This window comes from Elephas maximus, chromosome 5 (genome assembly GCF_024166365.1).
Source record: "Elephas maximus indicus isolate mEleMax1 chromosome 5, mEleMax1 primary haplotype, whole genome shotgun sequence".
Taxonomy (NCBI): Eukaryota; Metazoa; Chordata; class Mammalia; order Proboscidea; family Elephantidae; genus Elephas; species Elephas maximus.
Genome location: NC_064823.1, coordinates 149,234,796 through 149,260,478, shown reverse-complemented (window position 1 = coordinate 149,260,478; position 25,683 = coordinate 149,234,796). Strand labels below are relative to the sequence as shown.

Here is a 25,683-nt window from a genome sequence, read left to right as displayed (position 1 = left end):
GATTTCATTTACAACCAGAAAATAAGAATACTAGCTTTTTTTTTTTCTCTTACAAATTAAAGAATCTCAACTTGAGTTAAAAACAAACTGCTCATGGATTGGAAGGCTTAATATAGCTAAGATGTCAATACTATCCGAACAATATGGTGTTTCCTTAAAAAGCTAGAAATAGACATGCCATATGATCCAGCAATCCCACTCCTAGGAATGTATCCTAGAGAAATAAGAGCCACCACACGAATAGATACATGCACACCCATGTTCACTGCAGCATTCTTCACAATAGCAAAAAAAGGGAAACAGACTAAGTACCTACCAGCAGATGAATGGATAAACAAACTATGGTACATATACACAATGGAATACGATGCAACAATAAAGAACAATGACGAATCTGCAAAACATGTCAGAACATGGATGAATCTGGAAGGTATTATGCTGAGTGAAGTAAGTCAACCACGAAATGCCAAATACTGCATGAGACCACTGTTATAAAAACTCATGAAAAGGTTTACGTACAGAAAGAAATAATCTTTGATGGTTACTAGTGAGGGGAGGGATGAGGAGGGAAAAAACACTAACTAGACAACAGATAAGTGGTAACTTTGGTAAAGGCTAAGACAGTGCATAATACTGGCAAAGTCAGCACAACTTGACCAAGGCAAGGTCATGGAAGCTTCATAGACACATTTAAACTCCCTGAGGGGCCAAATTACTGGGCTGAGGGCTTGAGACCATGGTCTCAGGGGACATCTACCTCAACTGGCATAACATAGTTTATAAAGAAAATGTTCTACATCCTACTTTGGTGAGTGGCGTCTGCAGTCTTAAAAGCTTGCGAGCGGCCGTCTAAGACACTCCACTGGTCCCACCCCATCTGGGGCAAGGAAGAATGAAGAAAAACAAAGATGCAAGGGAAAGATTAGTCCAAAGGACTAATGGACCACATATACCACGGCCTCCACCAGACTGAGTCCAGCACAACTAGATGGTGCCTGGCTACCACCACCGACTGCTCTGACAGGAATCACAATAGAGGGCCCTGGACAGAGCTGGAGAAAAACGTAGAACAAAATTCTAACTCACAAAAGAAGACCAGACTTACAGTTCTGACAGAGACTGGAGAAACCCTGAGAGTATGGCCTCCAGATACCCTTTTAACTCAATACTGAAGTCACTCCTGAGGTTCACCCTCAGCCAAAGATTAGACAGACCCATAAAACAAAATGAGACTAAATGGGCACACCAGCCTGCAGGCAAGGGCAAGAAGGCGGGAGGGGACAGGAGGAAAGCTGGTAATGGGGAACCCAAGGTTGAGAAGGATAGAATGTTGACATGTCGTGAGGTTGGCAACCAATGTCACAACACAATATGTATATTAATTGTTTAATGAGAAACTAATTTGCTCTGTAAACCTTCATCTAAAGTGCAATAAAAAAAGAAAAAACGAAACTGCTCGTCCCTTTTTGCTTTGCTCTTGAAGAAACCCACACTGTAGGGAGAAACCAAAGTTTCCACTTAAATCTTTTCATAATGGGTACAAAAGACATATTTACCTGGAATAACTTTCTGTTTTCATAGGGTTCACAGACTAACTTTTCAACATTCCCACCAATGAAAAAAGTAAGAGCCACAATGATCATCAAGATCCAGCAAAAAAGGAAGCTTATTCCAACTCCGCTGGAGAAAAAGAAAAGGAAAATTAATTTGACAAGGAATTATTCAATTTCACCTACTAGTGCTTACTTTTTCCACCTATTGAATGTATACAATGGACCTGGAATCTGTAGCTTTTTGCAGGTGAAACAGGCGAGCCCCACCCAGGCGTGAACATAGAAAGTGTTAAGCACAGTGATCTTCAGTCTTGGCACACACTTATTGAATCCTTACGGTTGTCCATCTCTGGTCTATGTGCAGCCTGCTCAGCAGTTCAGAGTATGAGCTCTGAGGTCAGGTGAGTGAACCAGGGTTTTCTGCAGGGGACACAGTGGATGGGAAGTTTCTGAGGCAGGAAATGCACACTGAGAAGAGGCCAACGTGACTGAAGCATAGCCAGAGGAGAGATGGCGGAGGAAGCTGTGAATTGTGGAGAGATGGCAAAGACAGCTGTGAATGGTGGAGAGATGGTGGAGAGAGCTGTGAATGGTGGAGAGATGATAGAGCTGTGAATGGTGGAGAGAGGTAGAGAGATGATAGAGAGAGCCACGAATGGTGGAGAGATGATGGAGAGTCATGAATGGTGGAGAGATGGAGGAGAGAGCTGTGAATGGTGGAGAGATGGTGGAGAGAGCTGTGAATGGTGGAGAGATGGTGGAGAGAGCTGTGAATGGCAGAGAGTCTAAGGTGCCTCTGGATGAACTCAAATCACCAACATTTATTTCAGTTAGCAACCAAGCATGTTAACTGTTTGCACGACCCAGGGACTCCCAATGCTCCCTAGACCCCGGAAAACACAAGATCAGAAAAGAGCTAAGGCTCTCCGCTGTCCTTCCTTACAGATCATTCATCAGCATCTTTTAGGAAGATAAGGATCCTTGCTTGGTTTTTAAAGATACCATGATCTTGATCGGGCAGTGCCACCATTTGTAAAGAGCAGGTGCTGTTTCAGTTACAGCAGAACTAAGTACATTCTTTCTGTTCTACGAGCACGTGAACAGTTTTAAAGAAGAAATTGCATTCTTCTAATTAGTTTGATTAGCCTGACTACACTTGCATTGTTTCCCCCTTTTGCAATTCTCCAGCTATTTACCAGAGGTCTCAAGAGACAGGCAATTGTGACAAGCAAACCAAAGTATGTCGTAGCTGAGTGGTGGGGTCCAACCATGAAGAAATCCGAGCAACCCTAAGCCTGCGGGCCATCTGAAATAAATCTGACGTCTTAGAGTTACCTGCTTTTTTCCTACTGCTGTAATAAGTCTTATTGCCTTCAAGCCATAGGTTTCCATGTGATTTTTTGTCTCTGTAGACCTTCCTTTTCCCCATGTATCTGTCAGCTTGTTGTACTGTGGGAGCTTGCATGTTGCTGTGATGCTGGAAGCTATGCCACTGGTATTCAAATGCCAGCAGTGTTACTCATGGCAGACAGATTTCAGCTGAGATTCCAGACTAAGACAGACTAGGAAGAAGGGTCCGGTGGTCTACTTCTGGAAAGCATTAGCCAGTAAAAACCTTATGCATAGTAGCAGAATATTTCCTGATATAGGGCCAGAAGATGTGGCTCCCCCCCGAGGTTGCAAGGCACTCAAAAGATGACTGGGGAAGAGCTGCTGCCTCAAAGTAGAGTCGACCTTAATTATGTGGATGGAGTCAAGCTTTCGGGACCTTTATTTGCTGATGTGTCAGGACTCAAAATGAACACAGGACCAGGCAGTGTTTCGTTCTGTTGTACCTAGGGTAGCTATAAGTCGGAACTGACTCGACAGCACCTAACAACAATACATATTCTTTGGAGCCCTGGTGGCACAGTGGTTAAGTGATAAAACTGCTAACCAAAAACGTTGGCAGTTCAAATCCACCAGCTGCTCCTTGGAAACCCTATGAGGTAGTTCTACTCTGTCCTCTAGGGTTGCTATGGGCAGGAATTGACTTGACAGCAACTTCTTAATCTGAAGAAATGGATATGCCTACTCACTTATCAACTATCTCATTATCCAACATTTTGCATTTACAACAATAGTAAAAAATATACTATCCAACTGTTTTGTTCATTAATGACATATGTCTGGCAGGAACCCTTTCATGACCAGTGGGACCTACAGCACCCACCTCCATTTTCCACATCTCAGGTCCAGTAGGACATATGTGTCCCACATAATATTTTGTGATCTGATGTGGTCATCTTCATTTTCACATAATGCTGATTTTCACATAATGACCTGGTTGATAAGTGAGGAGTGGGTGTATTAGATATAAATTGAGGTAGCCTTTTTTTAGCCTCCATCAATTTGCTCATGATGTTCCTTTTTTTTTTTTTTTCTGTGAAGCTATTACATTTTTGTTTCATTCCTTAAAAAAGTGTGAGCAGAATTTTAGGAAGGGTGTCCCTACAGTTTCAGAGCAGTTTACTCAATGACTAACTGAAATGTGGGTGGTTCAAACCTACCCAGTGTCACCGCAGACGAAAGGCCTGGCAATCTGCTTTCATAAACATTACAGCCGAGAAAACCCTGTGGAGCAGTTCTACTCTGTAAGACATGGCATTGCCACGAGTCAGAATTAACTGGATGGCAATGAGGTTTTTTTTGTTTGTTTGTTTCAATCAGTTTTAAAAAATGGAATATATAAATTCCCCACTAAAACATCAACAAAACAGCCAAGTATCAGAACTGCAAAATTCTTAGCATTAAACTAATTTTCTATCCACATCTGTGTACATTTGGACAAAAGGGTAATGCTTTTTCTTGCAGGTTTTAATATTCTCGAGGTTAGGTATGTGAACAGTCTCTTACATGTGTGGACTTCTTTGTCAGTCCTCTCAGACTGCCAGACAACTACCTCGAATGTTATTTTCAAGGCTCTTGTGTCTGCATTAATATTAATAAAGCTTGTACTCTGCTGTAGCCTAAATATTCTAGGGAAAGTACCTAGAATCATAGCTCATAAGAAGTCTGATTAATTATTATAATAACCCAGAGGAGCCCTGGTGGCGCAGTGCTTAAGCACTCAGCTGCTAACGGAAAGGTTGGAGGTTCGAGCCTACAAGCCGATCTGTGGGAGAAAGAAGTGACAGTCTGCTCCCGTAAAGATTTACAGCCTTAGAAACCCTACGGGGCAGTTCCACCCTGTCCTATGAGTCGAAATGACCCAATGTTTAAAAGCAAATTAATGCATGCCACCTGCTCTCCAGCTTCTCCCAACCGGAACTAGTGACATAGGTAGATAATGAAATAACGAAGTGGCTGAAGTCTGGATAGAAGTAGAACATCCTACGGGGCCCAGCTTTGGCAATCTTCTCACCTGCCTCCAGGAGGCAGTATCCACCATTCCCTGTAGGTATGCTGCAAATTTTTACCCTTCCTCTTGAGTCCTGTCACACTCCCTGCCTACTGCTGATTCTCAGATGAGCTCAACAAAAAAGAGAAAATCGGCCTAGAACCCACACAGCTTCCTCTCTGGAGAGCACTCAGAGCTTTTACACCTGCACCCTAGTTTATATTTCTGGCTCTATCTCCAGTCATGCCTGGTTCCTGCCCCCAATAAGCCATGTCACATCCTGGTAGAGTAAAGGTTCTTTGAAGAACATGAACATGGAGGTGAATACCCTGGAACCAGTGGTGACCGTTCCAGTCTACCATAAACCTACCACTCCCTGGTTCTTCACATCTGCTGCAATCATTAATTTAGGGCCCCTGGGTATGAGTCAGAATCAACTTGACGGCAGTTGGTTTTGAATAATGCAAACAGCTAATGTGCTCAGCTGCTGACTGAAAGGTTGAAGGTTCAAATTCAACCAGAGGCACCTCAGAAGAAAGGCCTGATGATCTACTTTCGAAAAATCAGCCACTGAAAACCCTATGGAGCTCAGTTCTACTACGATGCTCACAGGGTCACCATGAGCTGGAGGTGACTCAATGGGAACTGGCTGTTTTTTTGTTTTGTCTGAAGCCCAGGGGTGCTTGCTGGGTTGGCAACCTCTATTCTAAATCAAGGGTCGTGAGTTTTAGAATGAATAAGCTTGTGATACTGCTGGCCACATAGAACAGTGCCAGACACAAAATGATGGTGAATGAATGAATGAAGAGAAGACCAATGGGATCCAAGACAGAAAACTTGGAAAGAATTTCCGTGATGGCTGCTTTAAGGAGGAGCCCACAATACGCAGTGTGTTTGAGCTTGTCAATCAAAGTGGAACCAATTTACTTTTTACACTTGATGAAAATACTCAAACCAAGGAAAGCCCATTCACTCCAGATGCCTACCCCATTGGAATCCAGAGTGCTCAGCCTAGAGGGCATGAGGTCCATGTGACACCAGAGTCAGCACCTGGTCCCATTCCTCCATTTCCACCCCCCACATGATGACAAAGAAGAACAAACACTTACGCCATGAGGAAGATGCCTCCGGTGTTAGAGACACAGCCCCTGCTGGTAGGAGTGGCATTCTTGCTATAGCCACAAGTGCCACACAGTAATCCCAGGTAATAAAAAATCACAATAAGAGTCAGCAAGCAGCAGACAGCCAAGCAGCCCAGCCATCTGGTGAAGCAAGCACAGTGTTGTTAGCTATACGGGAGGTGACATCATCCTAACACAAACAACTGTTGGCCCAAGGCTGGAGCAATTCAGTAATACTTGGCCACCTAACGTCAGATTCCTCTATGGGTCCCTTAGAGGGTGATGATCTCTTCCCATCCCTAGACGTCAACCCAACTTCATCGAGAAACTTATTTTTGAGTCCCTGGGTGGCACAGATAGTTAAGTGCATGACTACTAGCCAAAAGGTTGGAGGTTCAAACCCACGATCCACTTCTGAAAAGTCACAGCCCTGAAAAGCCGATGGGGGCAGTTCTACTCTGCACACATGGGATTGCCATGAGTCAGAATGGAAGCAACGAGCAACAACAACATGGGTTTAGGCAGCTTTAGGCATACTCATCTCAACCCTACCTTACATGTGGATAACCTTAAACAGATTATAAAGAGAAAAGTGTTTTTATTTTAGCTGTGAAGCACCTCTCTCAGTGACCATGGGTTTATAGCTTCCTTCTGTAACCCAGTGGGGTCATTCTGCTCTGTCCTATAGGGTTTTTTTTTCTGTTCCCTTTACTTTTGCGGGAAGCTCTGGTGGCATAATGGTTAAGTACTACAGCTGCTAACCAAAGGGTTGGCAGTTCTAATCCACCAGGCGCTCCTTAGCAACTCTGTGGGGCAGTTCTACTCTGTCCTATAGGGTTGCTATGAGTCGGAATCAATTCGACATTAACGAGATTTTTTTAATTCCGAAGTTGTTCATGAGCGTCACAAACAATGCTTACTCGACTTCTCCAAGGCTACTGATAAAAACATCTCTTAAGAATTTTAAGTTCTTTCAAAGTTCCCAACACTACACATATCTGTTACAATGACAACAAGATGTGAACGCATCATGACTAGACTACAAATCAAGAAATACCAAGTTCTTCTTCCTGGACTTTATCTAAAATATCCTGTGACTGCAGAAATATTCAGGGACATCGTGTTCATAACGGATCCAGAAGCACTCCAAGTGGTGGATGCACTGAGTATTTAGAATTTTATGAGCATCCTAAATCAAATGCTGGCAGAATGCAAATCTCAATTTTGTAATGGAACTGTGAGCTTGGCAAGATATTTTAGGACAGTGGATCCTCAGTTAGCCTAACTGGCATTCCCAGAATGTACACCAACCTTTCCCATCAGCTGAGGGGCATTCAAGGGGAGGAATGCTTCCCAACATTTGAAAACACCGAAAAACAAAGAATTCAGTTCTTCTCGGTGCCTCTTGACAGAAGTCACCATTAAAGTCTTTCATTCACTTAAGAGTAATCTTGATAATTACAACAATAGCCACCAGCACCCATGCAGTGGAGGTTTGTCCCAGATAATGAGGACAGAGAATTAAATAATTTGTTTTGGATGGAGCCTGGCCTCTGAAATCTTTCAGTTAATGCGAATCTCATCTGCTCAGTTATGTTTCTTTTAAAAAGAAGCTCATAGTCTTGGGAGGGGGAGGTGGGCAGGGTGTGGGGGATATGTAGGCAGAGAAATATGACATTGTCTCTCATTCATGAAACTCTGATCTCTGAGGAGATTGTATGCTCATTCAGAAAGGGTCTGTCTTATGTTTGTCCCGATACCCACTGGGGAACACAGCTGGGGTCCCTTGTGGCTTGCTGGTAACAAGGCAACGATTATGACCATGGTGAGAGGGGGGTGAAAACTCACCTCCGCCACATTCTAGCTGATCTTAAGTAAGTTACTTCACTTCTCTGAGTCTCATTTTCCTTGTCTTTAACAGGGTTTAAGGATACACAGCGTCCCAGGGTACTGCAAATGGTTAACGCATTTGGCTGCTAACCAAAAGGTTGGCAGTTCAAGTCCACCCAGAAGCACCTTGGAAGAAAGACCTGGCAATCTACTTCTGAAAAATCAGCCACTGAAAACCCTGTGGAGGACAGTTCTATTCTGACACATATGGGGTTGCCATGAATTGGAGTCGACTCGTGGCAAATTGTTTAAAGGCTACACAATCCGTAAACCAAACCAGTTGTCATCGAGCTGATTCTGACTCATGGCAACCCCATGTGTGCAGAGTAGAACTGCTCCATAGGGTTTTCAAGGCTGTGACTTTTCAGAAGCATATTGTCAGGGGTGTATTCCAAAGCACCTCAAAGTAGATTCAAACCGCCAACCTTTCAGTTAGTAGTCAAGCATTTAACCGTTTGTACCACCCACCAAAAAAGAAAAACAAACCCATTGCCACCGAGTTGACACCGATTCACAACAACCCTATATGACAGAGTAGAACTGCCCCATAGGGCTTCCAAGGCTGTGATCCTTACAGAAGTAGACTGCCAGATCTCACTCCCACGGGGTGGCTGGTGGGTTTGAACTGCCGGCCTTTGGGTTAGCAGCTAAGTGTTTAACCATTGTGCCTCTGGGGCTCCTTTGTATCACCTAGGAACTCAAAAAAAAAGTATTAAATGGTACACAGCCCAGAGGAGTTCCGTGAGTATTAAGTAAAGCACTTGGTAGGCACACCTAACTGTTCTACAAATGGTAGCAATCATTGTTATTATTTTATTATCTGTCTGTGCTCTTGCATCATAAAGAATCTGATTAGGAATGAATGTCTTTGGACTCTCCAGGGGTTCGGGCAGTAAGAATGGTTCCAGTGGCAGGTCACCGGGCTGAACCTTTCAAAGAGCATGCATCTTACATCTGCCATGATTCTCTAAGTTCCTCAAGCCCGAGGAATAATAATTCCCAGCCCTCTGTCTGAGCCGTGTGCCGCCACCTACCATGGCCAGTTCCCCCCACGGGCATTCTCCAATGGGTAAACAACCCCTGAACTGAGCTTTTTTGGGCAATTTACTAGTCGCAAGGCATGGCTTAGAAGAGAATACTCTTTTGGTGAGAACCAATCTCCGTGTATTTATTTTACAACCAATAATAATTTAAAAAAAAAAAAAAGAATGTTTTCCCAATGCCCTTTTTAATTACTTTTAAGATTTAAAATCTTGCCACATGCCTGACTTGATAATTGTAACTAAGATTGAGGAGCTGCTAATGACATTAAAACTGCAAATTATTGAATATTTGGCTCAAGGATGCCTAGTCTTCAACCTTTTTTTTAATGAACATAAACTAGGGTTAAACACGTCAGGTATGGCCTCTTTATACAACTTGGACCTATAAGATTATCCTGGTGATAACCTCAAATGTTTATCCCAGTACAGCCTAAGGTTCCCATTCTGGGTTTACCAGCTCAAAGGAGACACTCACCTGTATGATTCATATTTTTCCAGTGTGAGCAAACCATGGTTGATAGACGTTTCGGTATCATTAATATAACCCATGAAATTTGATAATGTATCCTGAATAGGGACCTGATTGGTTACATTTGAGATATTCGAACCAACGGAATCCAAGACCCTTTTGACGTCTGAAAACAAAGGTATCTGGGTTATGCATTTTCAAGCCTGGAGAAAACATAAACTTTGTTTTGGAACCAAACTGAAAAGCTTGAACCCTTTTCAGCTTTTCCCATGCTACATATGTACTCAAAATATGATAAGATTCCACAGCAAGCAGAAATGAACCCAAAGCTATCAAAAAGCAATCATTTAACAACATAGCAAGCTGTGAGCAGCCACTGGATGATGGGGGGGCGAAGTCAAGCCAGAGTTTTCTTTTTCTACTTACATAACTAAGAAACTAGGTCAGGTAATTAAAATGTGCAGTGTACCTACCATGTGCCAAGGCTTTTTATAAATGTTAACTCATTTATTCTGCTGAGGTAGATATTCTTATTCCCGTTTTATGAACAGTAATCCCGAGACTACTGTCACTTGCCTGTGGGTTTCTGGGTTTCTTCTGTAGAAAGTACAGGTAGTCCCTGATTTATAACGAATTTGAGTTATGATGATCCGCACTTACCAATGTTCCTTTTTTTTTGAAACACCTTATTGTTAGTTATATGTATTATATACAATGTTGCAGTGCATAACTTGTTATCATTCTCAGATGTTCACTCACAGACATTTACATGTAACGTTTCCAACTCCCAAAGACAAATGAAAATCAGATTTATAAAGATGCTGATAATAAAAGGCAGTAATATAATGAAAACTAAAAAAAAAAAGAGGTATTCAACTTACGTCAGAACTGACTGATGATGGAGTCGTCGGGAAGTATTCCCATTGTACATCAGGGACTATCTGTACTAGAAATGGGATTGAAACTCAGATCTGTCTAATTAGAAAGTCTCTATTAGATGATTCCAGAAAAATAATTTAAAAAATAATAATAATAATTCCTCCATTTGAGAAATGACATTTAGGAACACAGAAATTCTGCAGGACCTTTTTTTTTTTTCTTTTTTCTTTTTAAACAAGTGACCTAAGGTGATAGTTTTGTTAAAATTTTATTAGACTCATATAAATTGAGACTTAAAGAAGTACATCCATGTTTCTTATAAGAACCAACAGTATTGCTGGTGGCCAAAGAGTTCCTATTAATACCCATCCTAATTTCTCAGAGAGGAGGTAAGTTCAAAGAAACGTTAGTTTTCTAAAAATGCCTGTCCACCATGGCAGGTCCTGGGGTCCAAGCTACCTGGGGTGCGAGGTGACCCGTGGCCCAACGCTCACAGAAGGTCTGAGGTTGGCTTTGTCGGTAGTGATTCCAGCCACAGATACACTGAGAACACACTAATCAGCTGAAAGCTCACTGATGCTGGAAGGGAGAGAAATCTCTTTGCAACAACAGAGATAACATCAGCAGCCCTCAAAATGTGATCCCGGGACTTCCGGTGACCTTCAGGTAGGTGGTAGCTTGGTCCAAAATACGATTACATAAAAATGGTGGGGGCCTTTTTAAAAGTCTGTTCTCCACATAGATATGAAATCTGGACACCAAGGCACAGAAATGAGCACCCGAGAGCCAGGTGCTTGAATGTGGCTCCTAAGGAAAAGACTGCTTTTACGCGGGGACACGTTGCCTCCTCGAAGTACCTTGTGGGCCAAAATACCTAAGGATCCTTCACTAGGATGACCCAGTGGATTTCCTTTTTAACTCTGGGATTTCTGGGATTTTGACAGATGTGCTATGTAGACTCCCTTTTCTTGTGAACAGTTCCCTAAACTCATAATTGGGCCCCAGGTGGTCGTGCCCTGTACACCACATGTCTTGGGCCAGGAGAGCTTTGGTGATTCTGCATGTGAGTCCTGCTGCCCTCTCTCAGCAAACGCCTTCTTCAAGCCTTAGTTTTGATGTAGCTTCCTCCGGGAAGCCTTCCACTACCCTCTCCCCGTCTTGGCTCCATAGCGTATGCTTCATCATGTCAACAGAATGTCATCAAGGGTGTTTCACACATGCCTAGCCGAAGGGCAGGCACAGCCAAACCTCATTCATCTTGCATCCCCAGAGCCTAGCAGAGCCTGGCACACAGTAGGCACACAAAAAACATGATGAATGAGCAAATGATCAAAACGCTGGCGATAAGGTTTATTATTTTGTTTTGAAAGGACATGAAAATAAGCAATTGATATGCAGGCTGATGGGGTGCACCCATCTGGCCCTGGGAAAACTCTGACTTGGTTTGAGGTAATGTCACCATGTGCAGCGGGCCTTGTCACGCATGCTGGGTGCTTTGTGGGGCCTGACTTACAAGGAAGGGCTGCACATATTGGTAGAAGATGTCCAGAAGGGGGAACAAAATTGAACACGGAGGTTAGTAAGCATGTGGCTATCAGACACACAGCATGCATTAGCCCGCAGGTTCTAGCACAGGAAAGCCTGGATGTTGCCTTGAATATCTTAGTGTTTTAAAGTATAATCTTACATTAAACCAAAGGAAACCAATAAAACATCTACAGCACATGCTGGAGGATAAAATATATTTTACCCAAAGTCTTGGTGGGTTGAAAGAACATCGTTAGAAAGAAAGAAAGAAAAAAAAAAAACCTCAAATACCTCTAACACAACATTTTAAAATGACTTGGTCAGCGGGTATAAAGAAGTATTGAGAAAATGACTTAAAAAGAAGAAGAAGAAAGTTGTACATGGCTTCAAAGATTTCTTCCCCAAGCAAAGACTCCAAGCTTATCTCCAAACGTACACAAAGAAGCACTGACCCTATATTCTCTCTCTGTGCCTTCACCCTGAATACCAGGACGTTAAACAACGTGATTCAGTACCGTAAGACAGTAGAACTCACTGCAAAACTGTAAACAGTCTCATAAGCCTAAGATACCATTAGATCAGCCCTAGAGGACAGATGAAATTTTTCCTAAAAAGACACAATCAGTCCTTATACATAAAAAAAAAAAAAAAAAAAATACATAGCACTCCTAAAAACAGAAATCAACTTTAAGTTCTTTTAAGAAAATATGGTAATCTGCAGGGTTTTTTCCCCTAACGAGAGCAATCTGAAAGCGACCTTCCTGTAAGCTCTGTAATTGCACACCCCGAAGGCCATCACCACAGATGGCCCTACCCCAGCAGCGCCTGGCCAGCAGGACGGCGTTAACAAGCGTTAAAATAAGAAGATTAATGTTTTTTATCTGGGTCTCTGATTGAAGATGACAGCATTTCAAGGCTCTGCGAGTCTTTTAGTGTTTGGGCGGAGAGAATACTTTTTAAGACAAATAGCATTTTGAACCATACGTTTCCAACCATACGATTCTTAACAGATAGATACACGATTACTCACAGCTATGCATCTCACCTGATACGATGTTCTTGGTTTGGTTTTGCACCATCTCAGGTATATCATTAAAAGACTTATAGCCCTAAAAAATATTTTAAAATAAATTGATGTACACAGTAAGTAGAGGTACAGTAAACTAGTACTTATTTTCAGCTTAGTAAGGAATTGTTTTTATTGTTAGCTGCCGTCGAGTTGGCTGAGACTCATGGCAACCCCATGTACAACAGGATCAGACCGTTATGGTCCATGGGGTTTTCCTTGGCTGATTTTCAGCAGATCACCAGGCCTTTCTTCCTAGTCTATCTGGAAGCTCCACTGAAACCTGTTCAGTATCATAGCAACACACAAGGCCCCACTGACAGGTGGGTAGTGGCTGTGCTTATGGTGCATCGTCAAGGACTCAAACCCAGGTCTCCCGTACGGACCGTGAGAATTCCACCACCGAACCAACACTGCCCCCAGTACGGAGCAGAGACGTGAAATAAAAACATAACACTCAACTTAAGGCTGAAATTACCAGTCTATGGTTATCAGCAATCTAAAAATATTCCCCTTTGGGGAGAATTTTCTTTGACTCATCATATCCATCAAAGATCATGTTAAAAATCTTTTCATATAGGGTGTCTTAATAACTTTAAAACCTTAACATATTTACTCACACGGGTTCAAAGAATTATGATGTATAGATATAACTATACCAGTAGATCTCAACCAGGGGTGATTTTGCTCCTCGAAGAGACATTCTGGTTATCACAATCAGGGGAGTACCGCTGGCATCTATTTGGAGGTCCAGGCCAGGGATGCTAATAAGCATGCTACAATGATCAGAACAGCCCCCGCAACAAAGAACTATTTGACCCAAAGTGCTGACAGTGGCGAGGTTAAGAAACCATGGTCTGTGTAACGTATCATGTGCAGTGTGCAAATATAAAGTGATTTTCTAAAAATAGGATCTTAATTTCCAATGCAACTACAAAATGAAATTGGTGATCTATCATCACAGGAAAAAAAAAGACCCAAAACACAGGCTACAGACAATACAAATGCAGTGAAGCTAAAACAAAGACAAAAACAGCCAAGCGAAGCTAAATCACCTTGGCATTAAATCCATGAGAGGGAAATGCCACTATTTCTGGACAACTACAGGCCCGGCCTTTCCTTTGGAAGGTGCTTAGTCCATATTTACTATCTCTTGCTGTAGTTAGTGGTCTGCAAGGGAGCACTGTGGTGCTTATAATCTATCTAAGATGTGTGGTCCCAGCCAGTTTCCCTTTTAACCTAAAAGCATCAGATGCCATAAAAAGTATGTCACGACTTCTGTTTCCTCAAAGGTGACTGAAGCATCCGAGCACGCTAGAGCTTGAGTTGGTTTTCTGTTTCCTGTCCGTCTATGCTTATCTCATTTGGACTTGCTGAGATCACCCAGCTTACAGGTTTCATTCTTGGCCAACGCATCTCAAGCACAGCCACCACCTGCCTGCTAGTGAAAGCTTGCATGCTGCTATGATGCTGCGCAGGTTTTAGTGGAGCTTCCAGGCTAAGGCAGACTAGGAAAAACGGCCTCGCTATCTACTTCTGAAAATCACAAATGAAAACCCTATGGACCACAATGGTCTGATAGTGCAGGACCAGGCACTGTTTCATTCACGAGGTTACCATGAGTTGGGGGCTGACTTGACAGCAGCTAACAACAACTAAGCAAAGGAGGGGGAGAAATGAGAGAGTGCCAGGCAGAGGACATGCACGTGCACACAGCGGAAATGCGGGGAAACAGAAGGAAAACCGTCTTGTGTAAGAGTCTGTTATGGACTGAATTGTGTCCCCCCCAAAATATGTGTTATAAATCCTAAACTCCTATACCTGTGGATGTAATCCCATTCGAGAATAGGATCTTCTTTGCTATGGTAATAATACCGTATCGGTACAGGGTGTGTTTTAAGCCAGTCACTTTTGAGACATAAAAAAAAACAGATTAGGCACTAAGAAGGAAACACAAATGAAGGAGAAGAAGCATGCCACATGAAGATCCCAGTAACAGAAGCTGAAAAGAGACAAAGACCTTCCCCCAGAGCTGACAGAGAGAAAGCCTTCCCCCAGAGCTGGTGCCCTGAATTTGGACTGCTGGCCTCCTAAACTATGAGAAGAAAATAAAGTTCTCTTTCTTAAAACCATCCACCTAGCGCTGTTACAGAAGCACTAGCCAACTAGGACAGAGTCTACGGATTATGGAGCAATATCCAACAAAATTTTAGCCCCAGCAAGGCAGAGATTGTGGTTTTCTTTTTCTCCTTCGTGGTCCTACCATGATGCTTGGCACAACGTAGGTGCTCAAAAAACATTCCTTGGGTTGGAACGAGTAATAAAATTACCTGGAAAGTAACAGCTCTGACCCTTGTTGGTGACCCCTCTCCAGAATCTCACTGCTTTTTTTGTTATGTTTCTTATTGTCTAAGCACGCGTCCACTGTATTTTTCCCAAAAACATACCCGTTCGACCAGGTCAGTCAAATTTGTTTTGAGGACTTTGTTAACACTGTTAAGTTGATCATGCACAGGTGGGAGCTGAAAAGTAATAAAACAAAACGTAAGGCAAGGCAGGCACCCCCAAAATTATACCTCATAAATCCCTCAAATGCTCCAGTCTCAAAATCTCAATTCCATTTTGAGCAACAGGATATTGTTTGGGGGAAACTCAAACAAAACCCGTTGCCGTCAAGTCGATTTCAACTCATCGAGGCCCTGTAGGACAGAGTAGAACTGCCCCATAGAGTTTTCAAGGAACGCCTGGTGGATGTGAACTGCCCACCTTTTGGTTGGCAGATGTAGCTCTTAACCATCACGCCACCAGGGTTTCCATTTGGGTAAAAGGTCAGCTCAAAATGACCTTTACAAGTGCTGGTTTTTAGATGTCTGAAGTCTCCTGATGGTATCGGCTAAAAATGAGTCAAAGAAATTTAACAAAAATGTATTATGTGTGATCTCACAATTCCAAGTACTGGATATAATTGCAAACAAGCCTTTTCAAAATCACTTTTAAAAGTAATACAGCTAGTAGTTATGTTTGGTGAGTGGTTTGGAATAAATTTTTCATTTACAGCATTATGGATGGATTTTAAAACTCTATCTCTTGACCAATATTGGGACAAATATCATATGTGTCTCCTGACACCACATACCGAGAAGGACATACCACTACTGTGATATCCTTCACAAATATGCATAACTGAAATCTAATCATGATGGGCGTTTCATAAAGTAGATGGCTTGCGGTCTTCAGAAATGTCAAAAGACAGACAGACTGGCAAACTCTTCCAGGTTAAAGGGGACTAAAGAGACATGACAAGTAAAGGCAGTGTGTGATCCTGGACTGGATACTTGACTGGGAAAAGAAAAACAGTTGTAAAGGACATCATTAGAAAAACTGGCAAAATTTAAATATAAGCTGTGGATTAGATGGTAGAATTGGTTCAATGTTGTATGCTCTGGTTTTGATAATTGTGTAATTGCTGCAAAAGGTTAGGAATTCCACTGAAATATTTATGGGTAAAGGGGCATGATATCTGCAACTTATTCCCAAATGGTTAAGAAAAGAACATGTGTATTATTATGCATAAAATAATATGAATAGATAGATACATGAAGGATGGATGGACGGACGGACGGGTGGATGGATAGACAAGCAGATAGATAGATGCAAGCATGGAAGCATGGATGGATAAAATGACAAGCAAATGGGCAAAATGCTGACAACTGGTGAATCTGGGTGAAGCGAGTAGATAGGGGTTCCTTGAACGAATCTTCCAACTTTTCTGTATGTTTGAAAGTAAATCAAAATAAAAAGCTACCCCCAAAGGACTCTATCTGAAACAACTTGAATGTTCTAAAAAGCTGTCCGACATCTCCAGGGGTGCTTCCGATACGCAGACACTGCTGTTGAACGTGAAGTGCCTGAATAAAACTGTCGCATGAAATGTGAAAGAGAAAAACGTGTATCTATATTAACACATCATTTTATATAAAATGTCATCATGTACCTATATAACTAAATTAGTAAATTAAATATCATGAATAGACATAAAAACTTGGTCTATATCCTCAGACCTTTATATATTCAAGTTACTCCCCAATTTTTTTTTTTTTTTAATTTTTTCTTTGGGAAAACAGGGAACGGCCTTATATTTGAGCATTGTGGTTAGGTGCCATGGAGTCGGCTCCAACTCATGGTGACCCTACATGCAACTGAACCATGTATTGCTCAGTCCTGCACTATCTCCATGATTTTTGAACTCTTTGAGCCCATTTATGTTTAATATTCTAGCCCATCATATACTGAGTATATTAACTTTTAAAGGTGTACATAAATGTATGCTTTTTGCTTTTTAAACCTGTATCCTTTCCGATGTTTTCCATCAAATTGCAGAGAATTCCCCAGAAGAGATTCACTGTTCCACCTCTCCTCCAGCCAGAGCCAGTGCAGAGTTGTGACTCAAGGATTTGCAAAGCTGACAGAGACCCGGGGCTACTGCCCGTCCACCAGGCCACTGTAGTCTTCACAGGCTCGCCCACACTCTGCCCTGTCAAGCTGTCCTGATGACGCCATGGCCTAGCAGGGTCCATTGCCTCCTCACCTGATCAAGGTTGATGTTAATATCCAGCTGGCCAAGAGACTGTCTGATATCGTTGCAGGTTGCAGTCACCATCTGTTCGGAGCACATGGGGTCATTGAGCGCGTCCTCCAGTTCAGTCTTGACATTGCTCAGGCTAGTGTTCAGACGTGCAGACCCACTTTTCAGATCCTCCAAGCTGCTATTCACCTTCTCCAGGGACTCTTTGGTCTCTTTGATGGCTATAGGGATACAACAGGTGCAGAAAAAAGGCACTCGCTAGGCTGGCCATGACAGAAAGTCCCTTTTCATCTACAAACACAGCCTAAAGAAATTTGAGATAAACTTGTAAACGACGCTGGGAGGGACCAGAGAAGCCCACTGTGAGGGGTAGTCTTCCAGGAATACAGTAGAGCCCTGAACTCCCGGGCAGCTACTCCCACCAACTCAGCTTCCCTCTAGCGTCACTTGCAAGCAAGAAGCAGGGCATGAGCACCAACTGTGGGAATGCCATAAGGTCCCCTCGGCATGGCCAGGAAAGGAGCAGCAGTGGCCAGAAAAGGTGTCATGGCCATAGCATTCCCTTGAAGAGGTCAGTCCAAGTAAGCTAACATCTTCAATTCCAGGCAGTTTTAATCAGCAAAAAATTCATTACACCCAGAAATAATTTTGCTAAGAATATACAAAGAGCTGGAATTAACTATAGAGTGACACTTAAGGACACATTTGAGATTCAGGCAGGTTTTTGAGCCCATCCAGTGGCACTGCAGAAGAGAGGCTTATGATCTGCTTCTGTAAAGTAATATTAGTTAAGAAAATTTTATGGAGTTTAGTTCTACTTTGTGAAGTAGAATTTGGGTTCTACTTACAAACCCCTGTCTTTGTAAGCAGAACTTTGTGAGTGGTGTCTTATCTTAGGCTGGTATTCCAAGATCGGCAGGTAAGAGAGTAGACTGCTATCAAGGAACCTGAAGAATCTGTGGAGGCCAATGAATCTGAAGATTGGTAGGCAATATGGCGGGCCAAGAACAGGAGGTCAGATAATGACAAGCCAGATGCAGCATCTAGAGCAAGCAAGTGAACTTTGCCAGAACGTTTTTGATGGTTAAGATTATGTGCCAACTTTTCTGTTTGTTTTGAAAGGAAATCAAAATAAAAAGTCATCCCCAAAGACAATATCTGAAACAACTTAAGTGTTCTAAAAAACTGTCCAGTGTCTCCAAAAGTGGTTCCGATAGTTACGCAGACACAGATGCTGTCTGGGCCATGATTCTCAGCGTTTTGGCAGTTGTATAATGTTGTAATCAATTCCCTGTTGAAATTTGATACGTAATCACCCCCATGATGGAATCTGCTGAGTGATACCAGTGGGGATGGGGCCTGTGGCAGCTCACCACCCCCTCAACCTTCATCTCTCTGCCTTCCACTACCTACTTCCTTCCTGCTTGCCTTGCAAATGTTGTTGGCTTATTCTGGATCCAGCAGCTGTCTCTTGTCTGACCTCTGTTTCTTGGGACTTGAGCTAGCAGCTTATCTGCCCATCTTGGGATTTGTGGATCTTCACGGCTGTGAGCAAGTGTCCTGTTCCCTGACCTACCAATCTTGGGTTTGCCAGCCCCTATGGCTACGTGAATCAGGAGAAACCTTGCAGTCTTGCCTTCCTACCTTGGGGACTCCTGGACCTTCACAACCTGTGAGTGGGAGCCCTGTTCTCCCACCTGCTCATCTTGGGTTCACCAGCTTCTGCGGCTCTGTGAATTGGGAAAGGCCTCTATCCTGATCCAAGGACTTGGGACATTCCAGCCCCTACAAATCTGTGAGCTGTTTCCTTGATAAAAATCTCTCTATATATTTGTACACTTTACTGTTTTGCTTCTCTAGAGAACCCAGCCTAAGACAAGTCCATATATTTCATATACATATTGGATGCAGGCCACATCCCTGAGGAAACTCCCCTTACAACTGATTGGCTGATCACTTCAGATCACACAATGGAAGATGACTACATCATGACACAACTGCCAAATTATATCATTACATAACTTCCAAACTACCTCACGACATAACTGCCAAATCACTGAGAATAACAGCCCAGGCAAGTTGACACACAACCTTAACCATCACACGTGAGATCACCATGAGTAGGAATTGACTTGATGGCAATAGGTTTTATATATATATATATCTGTATATAAATGCTTCTCTATCATAAAATTGCAACAAAAGTGGCCTGGCCTGAGCTCTCATCTCAGATTTTCCAGAATCTTGTTTCGGTACCTTCAGGAAAGCATTTCACCTTTCAGGATCTCAGTTTCCTCATCTGTAACTTAGGGAGCTCACTGGGTTATCTCGTGGTTACTCTGAGGGTCTGAGATTCTAGGCTGTGTCCTAAAAGGTTTATGGGGCTGTTAACTGCTGCTGAGTTGGCCTCTGACTCATGGCAACACCATGCACAATGGTATGAGACCATTGCGAATTGCAGGGTTTTCACTGGCTGATTTTTCGGGAGTACATTGTCAAGTTTTTCTTCCTAGGACATGGTATCACCCATGTTAGCTATGTCTGATGGGGTAAAAACAATCCATGTCATTCAAGATGGCACTGTCACGAGCCCTAAATTATTTACTGAGAGCCCTGGGGAGGCCTGTAGGATTGGACTACATGACCCCTGGCCTGAACTTCCATCACCTTAAAAAAAAAAATTGCCGTTGAGTTGATTCCAACTCATGGAGTAGAACTGAGCTCCATAGGGTTTTCATTGGTTGTGATCTTTTAGAAGCAGATCACCAGGTCTTTCTTCCAAGGCAGCTTTGGGTGGATTCGAACTGCCAACCTTTCGGTTAGAAGCTGAGTGCTAATCATCTGCACTGCCCAGGGACCTGAGGAGAAAATCTTATGACCTGTTTCAAACAATCTTTAACCTTGAATTTTGGTCCAGTTATATCTTAACAATATTTAGGACTTTTTTATCAAAAAGCCATTCTGGGTCTCAGTTTCTCATGTCTCCCACCTAACTCCCAAGATGATCAGCAAAATATAGCCCAGTACCAGGCTCATAATGTAGCAAACAAGAAACAAAGAACACAGCTGGAACAAGAAACACACATGCCAAAACACACTTCACATCACAGCCGCCATACCTCACATTTTAAGGTTGTATGGTTTATCTCTAGTAGTCCTTTCCGCTTTGACTTAAGACAAGTTATTTTACGGCCAGAATAAACAACAATAACAAAGAAGGCAGGATTATAAAGTAAATTGATGACCCAGGAAATGTGTGCATTTTTAGGGTTATGAGTAATATTCTCAGCCACGTCCCAAAAAAGGGTCCAGAGGTAATAAAGATATATTTTCCAAAGGCTTCAAAGCATTTTACGCCTGTAAAATATTTATCAGGTCATAACTCTGGGAGTTGTTCCATGCCTACAAAAATTGCTTACGTATGTATCTGAAGTAAGTAGGAAAGGTATTCCTCAGATTCTCAATTTTAGTTAATTATCATTTCACCAGCCCATAGCACAGTTCCTTTATAGGTCCTAACCTGCAGCCCAAACATGATTTACACAAAAGAATTTTCACAAAAGAAATTTCCACTCTCTCCAAAGGCCACTAAACGCATAAGGTTGCAAAGAATTTTTTGCAAAAATTTGCTGAAGCTGTTTATTAAATTAGTTTTAAGAAGCTCTGGTAACTTCAGAGGCTAAGCCTTAACTTATACAGGCTGATTTAAAAATATATATAACTTTAATGATAATACAAAACAGAGTGAAGAGAAAAATAAAATATATTTTATTTGTGTCTTATCCAAGCAGGATTATACTTCAAACATCAGAAATTTTTGGAACTTCGGGTGAAAAAGAAAGGTACAGGGTAACCACATTGCACCATTCATATACTAGACACTTAGTTTTGGAGCTGGAAGAGATCTCACAAGACCAAGATCTCAAAAAGTACTGACTCACCAGAGATCCACAGTGCAGGGATGCCTGGAATCATATTGTAGTGACCCGGGTACTTGAACCCCAGTTTCCAATCCCTTCCTTTAAAGTTGGACCATGCTGCCTTCACATGGATGGCACGGCACCACCCTACATCTTGTTGTTGTTGTTAGGTGCCATTCAGTTGATTCTGACTCATAGTGACTCTACGTACAATAGAACGAAACACTGCCCAGTCCTACGCATCTTCACAATCCTTGTTATCTTTGAGCCCATTGTTGCAGCCACTGTGTCAATCCATCTCATTGAGGGTCTTCCTCTTTTTCACTGACCCTCTATTTTACCAAGCATGATGTCATTCTCCAGGGACTGGTCCCTCCTGAAAACACATCCAACATACGTGAGACGAAGTCTCCCCATCTTTGCTTCTAATGAGCATTCTGGCTGTATCTCTTCCAAGACAGATTTGTTCATTCTTCTAGCAGTCCCGTCTACCAATTCTTTTTGGTATAGTGACTTTGTATTCCTTCCATCCCCTTTTGATGCTCCTGGCTTTGTTAAATATTTTCCCCGCAGAATCTTCCAATATTGCAATCGAGGCTTGAATTTTTTCTTCAGTTCTTTCAGCTTGAGAAATGCTGAGTGTGTTCTTCCCTTTGGTTTTCTATCTCCAGGTCTTTTCACATTTCATTATAATAATTTACTTTATCTTCTTTAGCCACCCTTTGAAATCTGTTCAGCTGTTTTACTTCATCATTTCTTCCTTTCACTTTAGCCACTCTACATTCAGGAGCAACTTTCAGAGTCTCTTCTGACATCTATTTTGGTCTTTTCTTTCTTTTCTGTCTCTTTAATGATTTCTTGCTTTCTTCATGTCATTCCACAACTTATCTGGTCTTCGGTCATTAGTGTTCAACACGTCATATTATTCTTGAGATGGTTTCTAAATTCAGGTGGGATATGCTCAAGGTTGTACTTTGGCTCTCATCAACTGGTTCTAATTTTCTTCAGTTTCAACTTGAACTTGCATATGATCAATTAATGGTCTGTTCTGCAGTCTGTCCCTGGCCTTGTTCTGACTGATGATACTGAGCTTTTCCATTGTCTCTTTCCACAGACGTAGTCAATTTGATTCCTGTGTATTCTCTATCTGGTGAGGTCCATGTGTATAGTCACCATTTATGTTGCTGAAAAAAAGGTATTTGCAATGAAGAAGTGGTTGGTCTTGCAAAATTCTTTCATGTGATCTCTGGCATCAGTTCTATTACCAAAGCCTTATTTTCCTATTACCAACCCCTCTTCTTTATTTCCGACTTTCCTGTTCCAATCACCAGTAATTATTAATGCAACTTGACTGCATGTTTGGTCAATTTTAGACTGCAGAAATTCATAAAAATCTTCAATTTTTTCATCTTTGGCCTTACTGGTTGGTGCATAAATTTGAATGAAGTCATATTAACTAGTCCTCCTTGTAGGCGTATGGATAGTATCCTATCACTGACAGCATTGTACTTCAAGATAGATCTTGAAATGTTTTTTTTGAAGATGTACATTCCTCCTCAATTTGTCATTCCTGGCATAGTAGACCATATGATTATCTGATTCATAGTGGCCAAAATCAGTCCACTTCAGCTAGCTCACTAATGCCTGGGATATCAATCATTACGCATTCCACTTCTTTTTTGACAACTTCCAATTTTCCTAGATTCATACTTTGTGCATTCCACATTCTGATTAATGGCTGTTTGCAGCTGTTTCTTCTCATTTTGAGTCATGCCACATTGGCAGGTGAAGGTCCCAAAAGCTTGACTCCATCCAGATCATTAAGGTCAACTCTATTTTGATGAGGCAGCTCTTTCGCGGTCTTATTTTGAGCGTCTTACAATCCGGGGGGCCATTTTCCAGCACTATACCAGACAATGTTCCGCTGCGATTCATAAGATTTTCACTAGCCAATCTCTTCTGAAGTAGACTGCCAAGTGCTTCTTCCTAGTGTGTATTAGTCTGGAAGCTTAGCTAAAACCTGTCCACCAATGGTGACTCTGCTGGTATTTGAAATACTGGTGGCAAATCTTCCAGTATCACAGCAACACAAAAGTCACCATAGTATGACAAACTGCCAGACACATGGTGGACCCTATATCTTAACACCCACAAATATACCTGAATACCATCTAGTACGGTCCAGGTAGCACAGGTTTTATAGTTGGACCAGAGTCTGGAATCCCAACTCCACCACTTACCAGCTGTCCAATATCAGATAAGCCATATTACCTCTTACAAACCAAACCAAACCTGTTGCTGTCAGGTCAATTCTGACTCATGGCAACCCTGTAGGACTGAGTAGAACTGCCCCATAGGGTTTCCAAGGAGCAGCTGGTGGATTCTAACTGCCGACATTTTGGTTAGCTACTTTAACAACTTCACCACCAGGGCTCCATAAAAGGCTTGATAATAAATATTTTAGGTTTTGCAGGCCACATGGTCTCTGTTTGAACCACTCAACTCTGCCATCATAGAGTGAAAGCAGCCATAGATGATATTCAAACAAATAAGCATGGCTGTGTTCCAATCAAACTTTATTTACAAAAAAGGCAGTGGTTTCCTCTCAAATTCTGCCATCATTATTGCAAATCACTTTTGGACCATCAGTATAACACCTCTGGCACAAGCTTTAAAAACAAAATAATGTTGTGACACAGCGTTTCGCTGACCTGTGTGCATGGTCACACACTGTGGCTCTCACCCCAGCTAACCACCAGGAGAAACAAGAAAAAGGAGAGTGAACCCACGAAGCCCAGGGCCTTCTAGGTGGGAACATTCTCTCGGTCATTTCTTTCACACTGCTTACCTGTTGCCATGGCCTTGATGTCATCAAGAACAGGGATCACGTTAGGTTTTAGTCGAGTATGAATTCCATCTCCTAGCAACAGTTTAATATCTAGATTCAAAGAAACATAAAGGATCATGAGGGGAGGTTCCATTTATTTCTTCACCTCTTAGCGCACATTCGCTTCATACAATGTGGGATTTCGCTGCCTGAAAATTATTTTTGTCCCTGCCGTGAAACCGCATTTCTCATTTTGGATCTAGTGTAAGTGTTGACCGCTGGATGGAGATTTCTCCACACTCTTCACAATCCCCATGGCTGGCCCAACGAGAAGCTGGAAACGAGAAATTAATCACCACAGACTTGGTATTTACTTGTACTAGGAGCACAGTGTTTACCGTCTTGAGCTGTAACTACTTGTGCCCCTCATCGCTTCAGCTACAAAACAAAACCAATTCCTGTTGAGTCAACTCTGACTCATGGCGACCCCATGAGTGTCAGAGTAGAACTGTGCTCCACAGGGTTTTCAAAGGCTGATTTTTTGGACGCAGATCGTTTGGTCTTTCTTCAAGAAACCTCTGGATGGATTTGAATCTCCAACCTTTCAGTTAAGAGGGAGCACGTTAACTGCCTGTAACCCCCAGGGACTTCAATCTCTTCAGCTAGACCAGGGTTTCTCAACCTTGGCACTACCGACATTTTGGGTGAGGTAATTCTGCCCACCCTCCTATTCCTGAGGCGCACGGGTTTCTCTGAGGCGGCTGCCCATGCCTCCATTCCTGAAGGGCACGGGTTTCTCTGAGGCAGTCTGTTTCAGCCTTTGATAGCGGACACAGGAGAGAACATTTCCTCACTCACATGTGTGTAAAGAACAGACACTTTTGAAAAGAAAGCAAAAGCGTTCTTACAGTGACTGCTAAAGTTTAGTCATTGAGTGACACTGCCAATTGTCAACAGCACTAGGGATTTTTTTCTTTCTTTCTGTTTTTCCCTCAATTTCATGCACAAATTGTAGAAAGCCCATGCTTCACTTCTCAGTCTATGTTTTATGGGTGGTGGCCATCTCATGTTTTAGCCAAAACAAACAAACAAAAGACTTGACGTAACTGTAAATTTTACTCACTGTTCAGATCCAAGACTGCCCTTTCCCTGGTGGTGTTGTACTGGCTCAATATATAGTCGATTTGCTTTAAAAAAAAAAAAAAAAAATTAAATGAAACTTCCCCTTATAAGATCCTTATCCTGAATCCAAAACTACAGAACATTTTGAAAAAATAGCCAGCAGGTTCATAGAGATGTTTACATTTTCTGACACAAAGTTCTTAAAAACACTCCAAAGCTTATTGGCTTAAACTCTGATTTGTTGTCTCTCATGATTCTGTGGCTTGGATACGGGGATGTTCTGGTTGGGGCCGACATGGCTG

The 25,683-nt window shown here is 42.2% G+C and overlaps 1 protein-coding gene across 5 annotated transcripts in view; it reads right to left on the bottom strand.

Annotated features, from left to right (window-relative positions):
- PROM1 (prominin 1) overlaps nucleotides 1-25,683 on the bottom strand; it is a 117,591-nt gene that overhangs the window by 32,147 nt on the left and 59,761 nt on the right. For all 5 annotated transcript variants that reach the window (XM_049886459.1, XM_049886458.1, XM_049886461.1 and 2 more), the window contains exons 6-13: nucleotides 25,383-25,446; nucleotides 24,281-24,370; nucleotides 17,516-17,733; nucleotides 15,375-15,449; nucleotides 12,907-12,970; nucleotides 9,462-9,621; nucleotides 6,042-6,194; nucleotides 1,557-1,680 (exon numbers count right to left, since the gene is read on the bottom strand). In XM_049886459.1, the coding sequence (XP_049742416.1) occupies nucleotides 1,557-1,680; nucleotides 6,042-6,194; nucleotides 9,462-9,621; nucleotides 12,907-12,970; nucleotides 15,375-15,449; nucleotides 17,516-17,733; nucleotides 24,281-24,370; nucleotides 25,383-25,446 (948 nt within the window). The remainder of the gene's footprint in view (nucleotides 1-1,556; nucleotides 1,681-6,041; nucleotides 6,195-9,461; nucleotides 9,622-12,906; nucleotides 12,971-15,374; nucleotides 15,450-17,515; nucleotides 17,734-24,280; nucleotides 24,371-25,382; nucleotides 25,447-25,683) is intronic.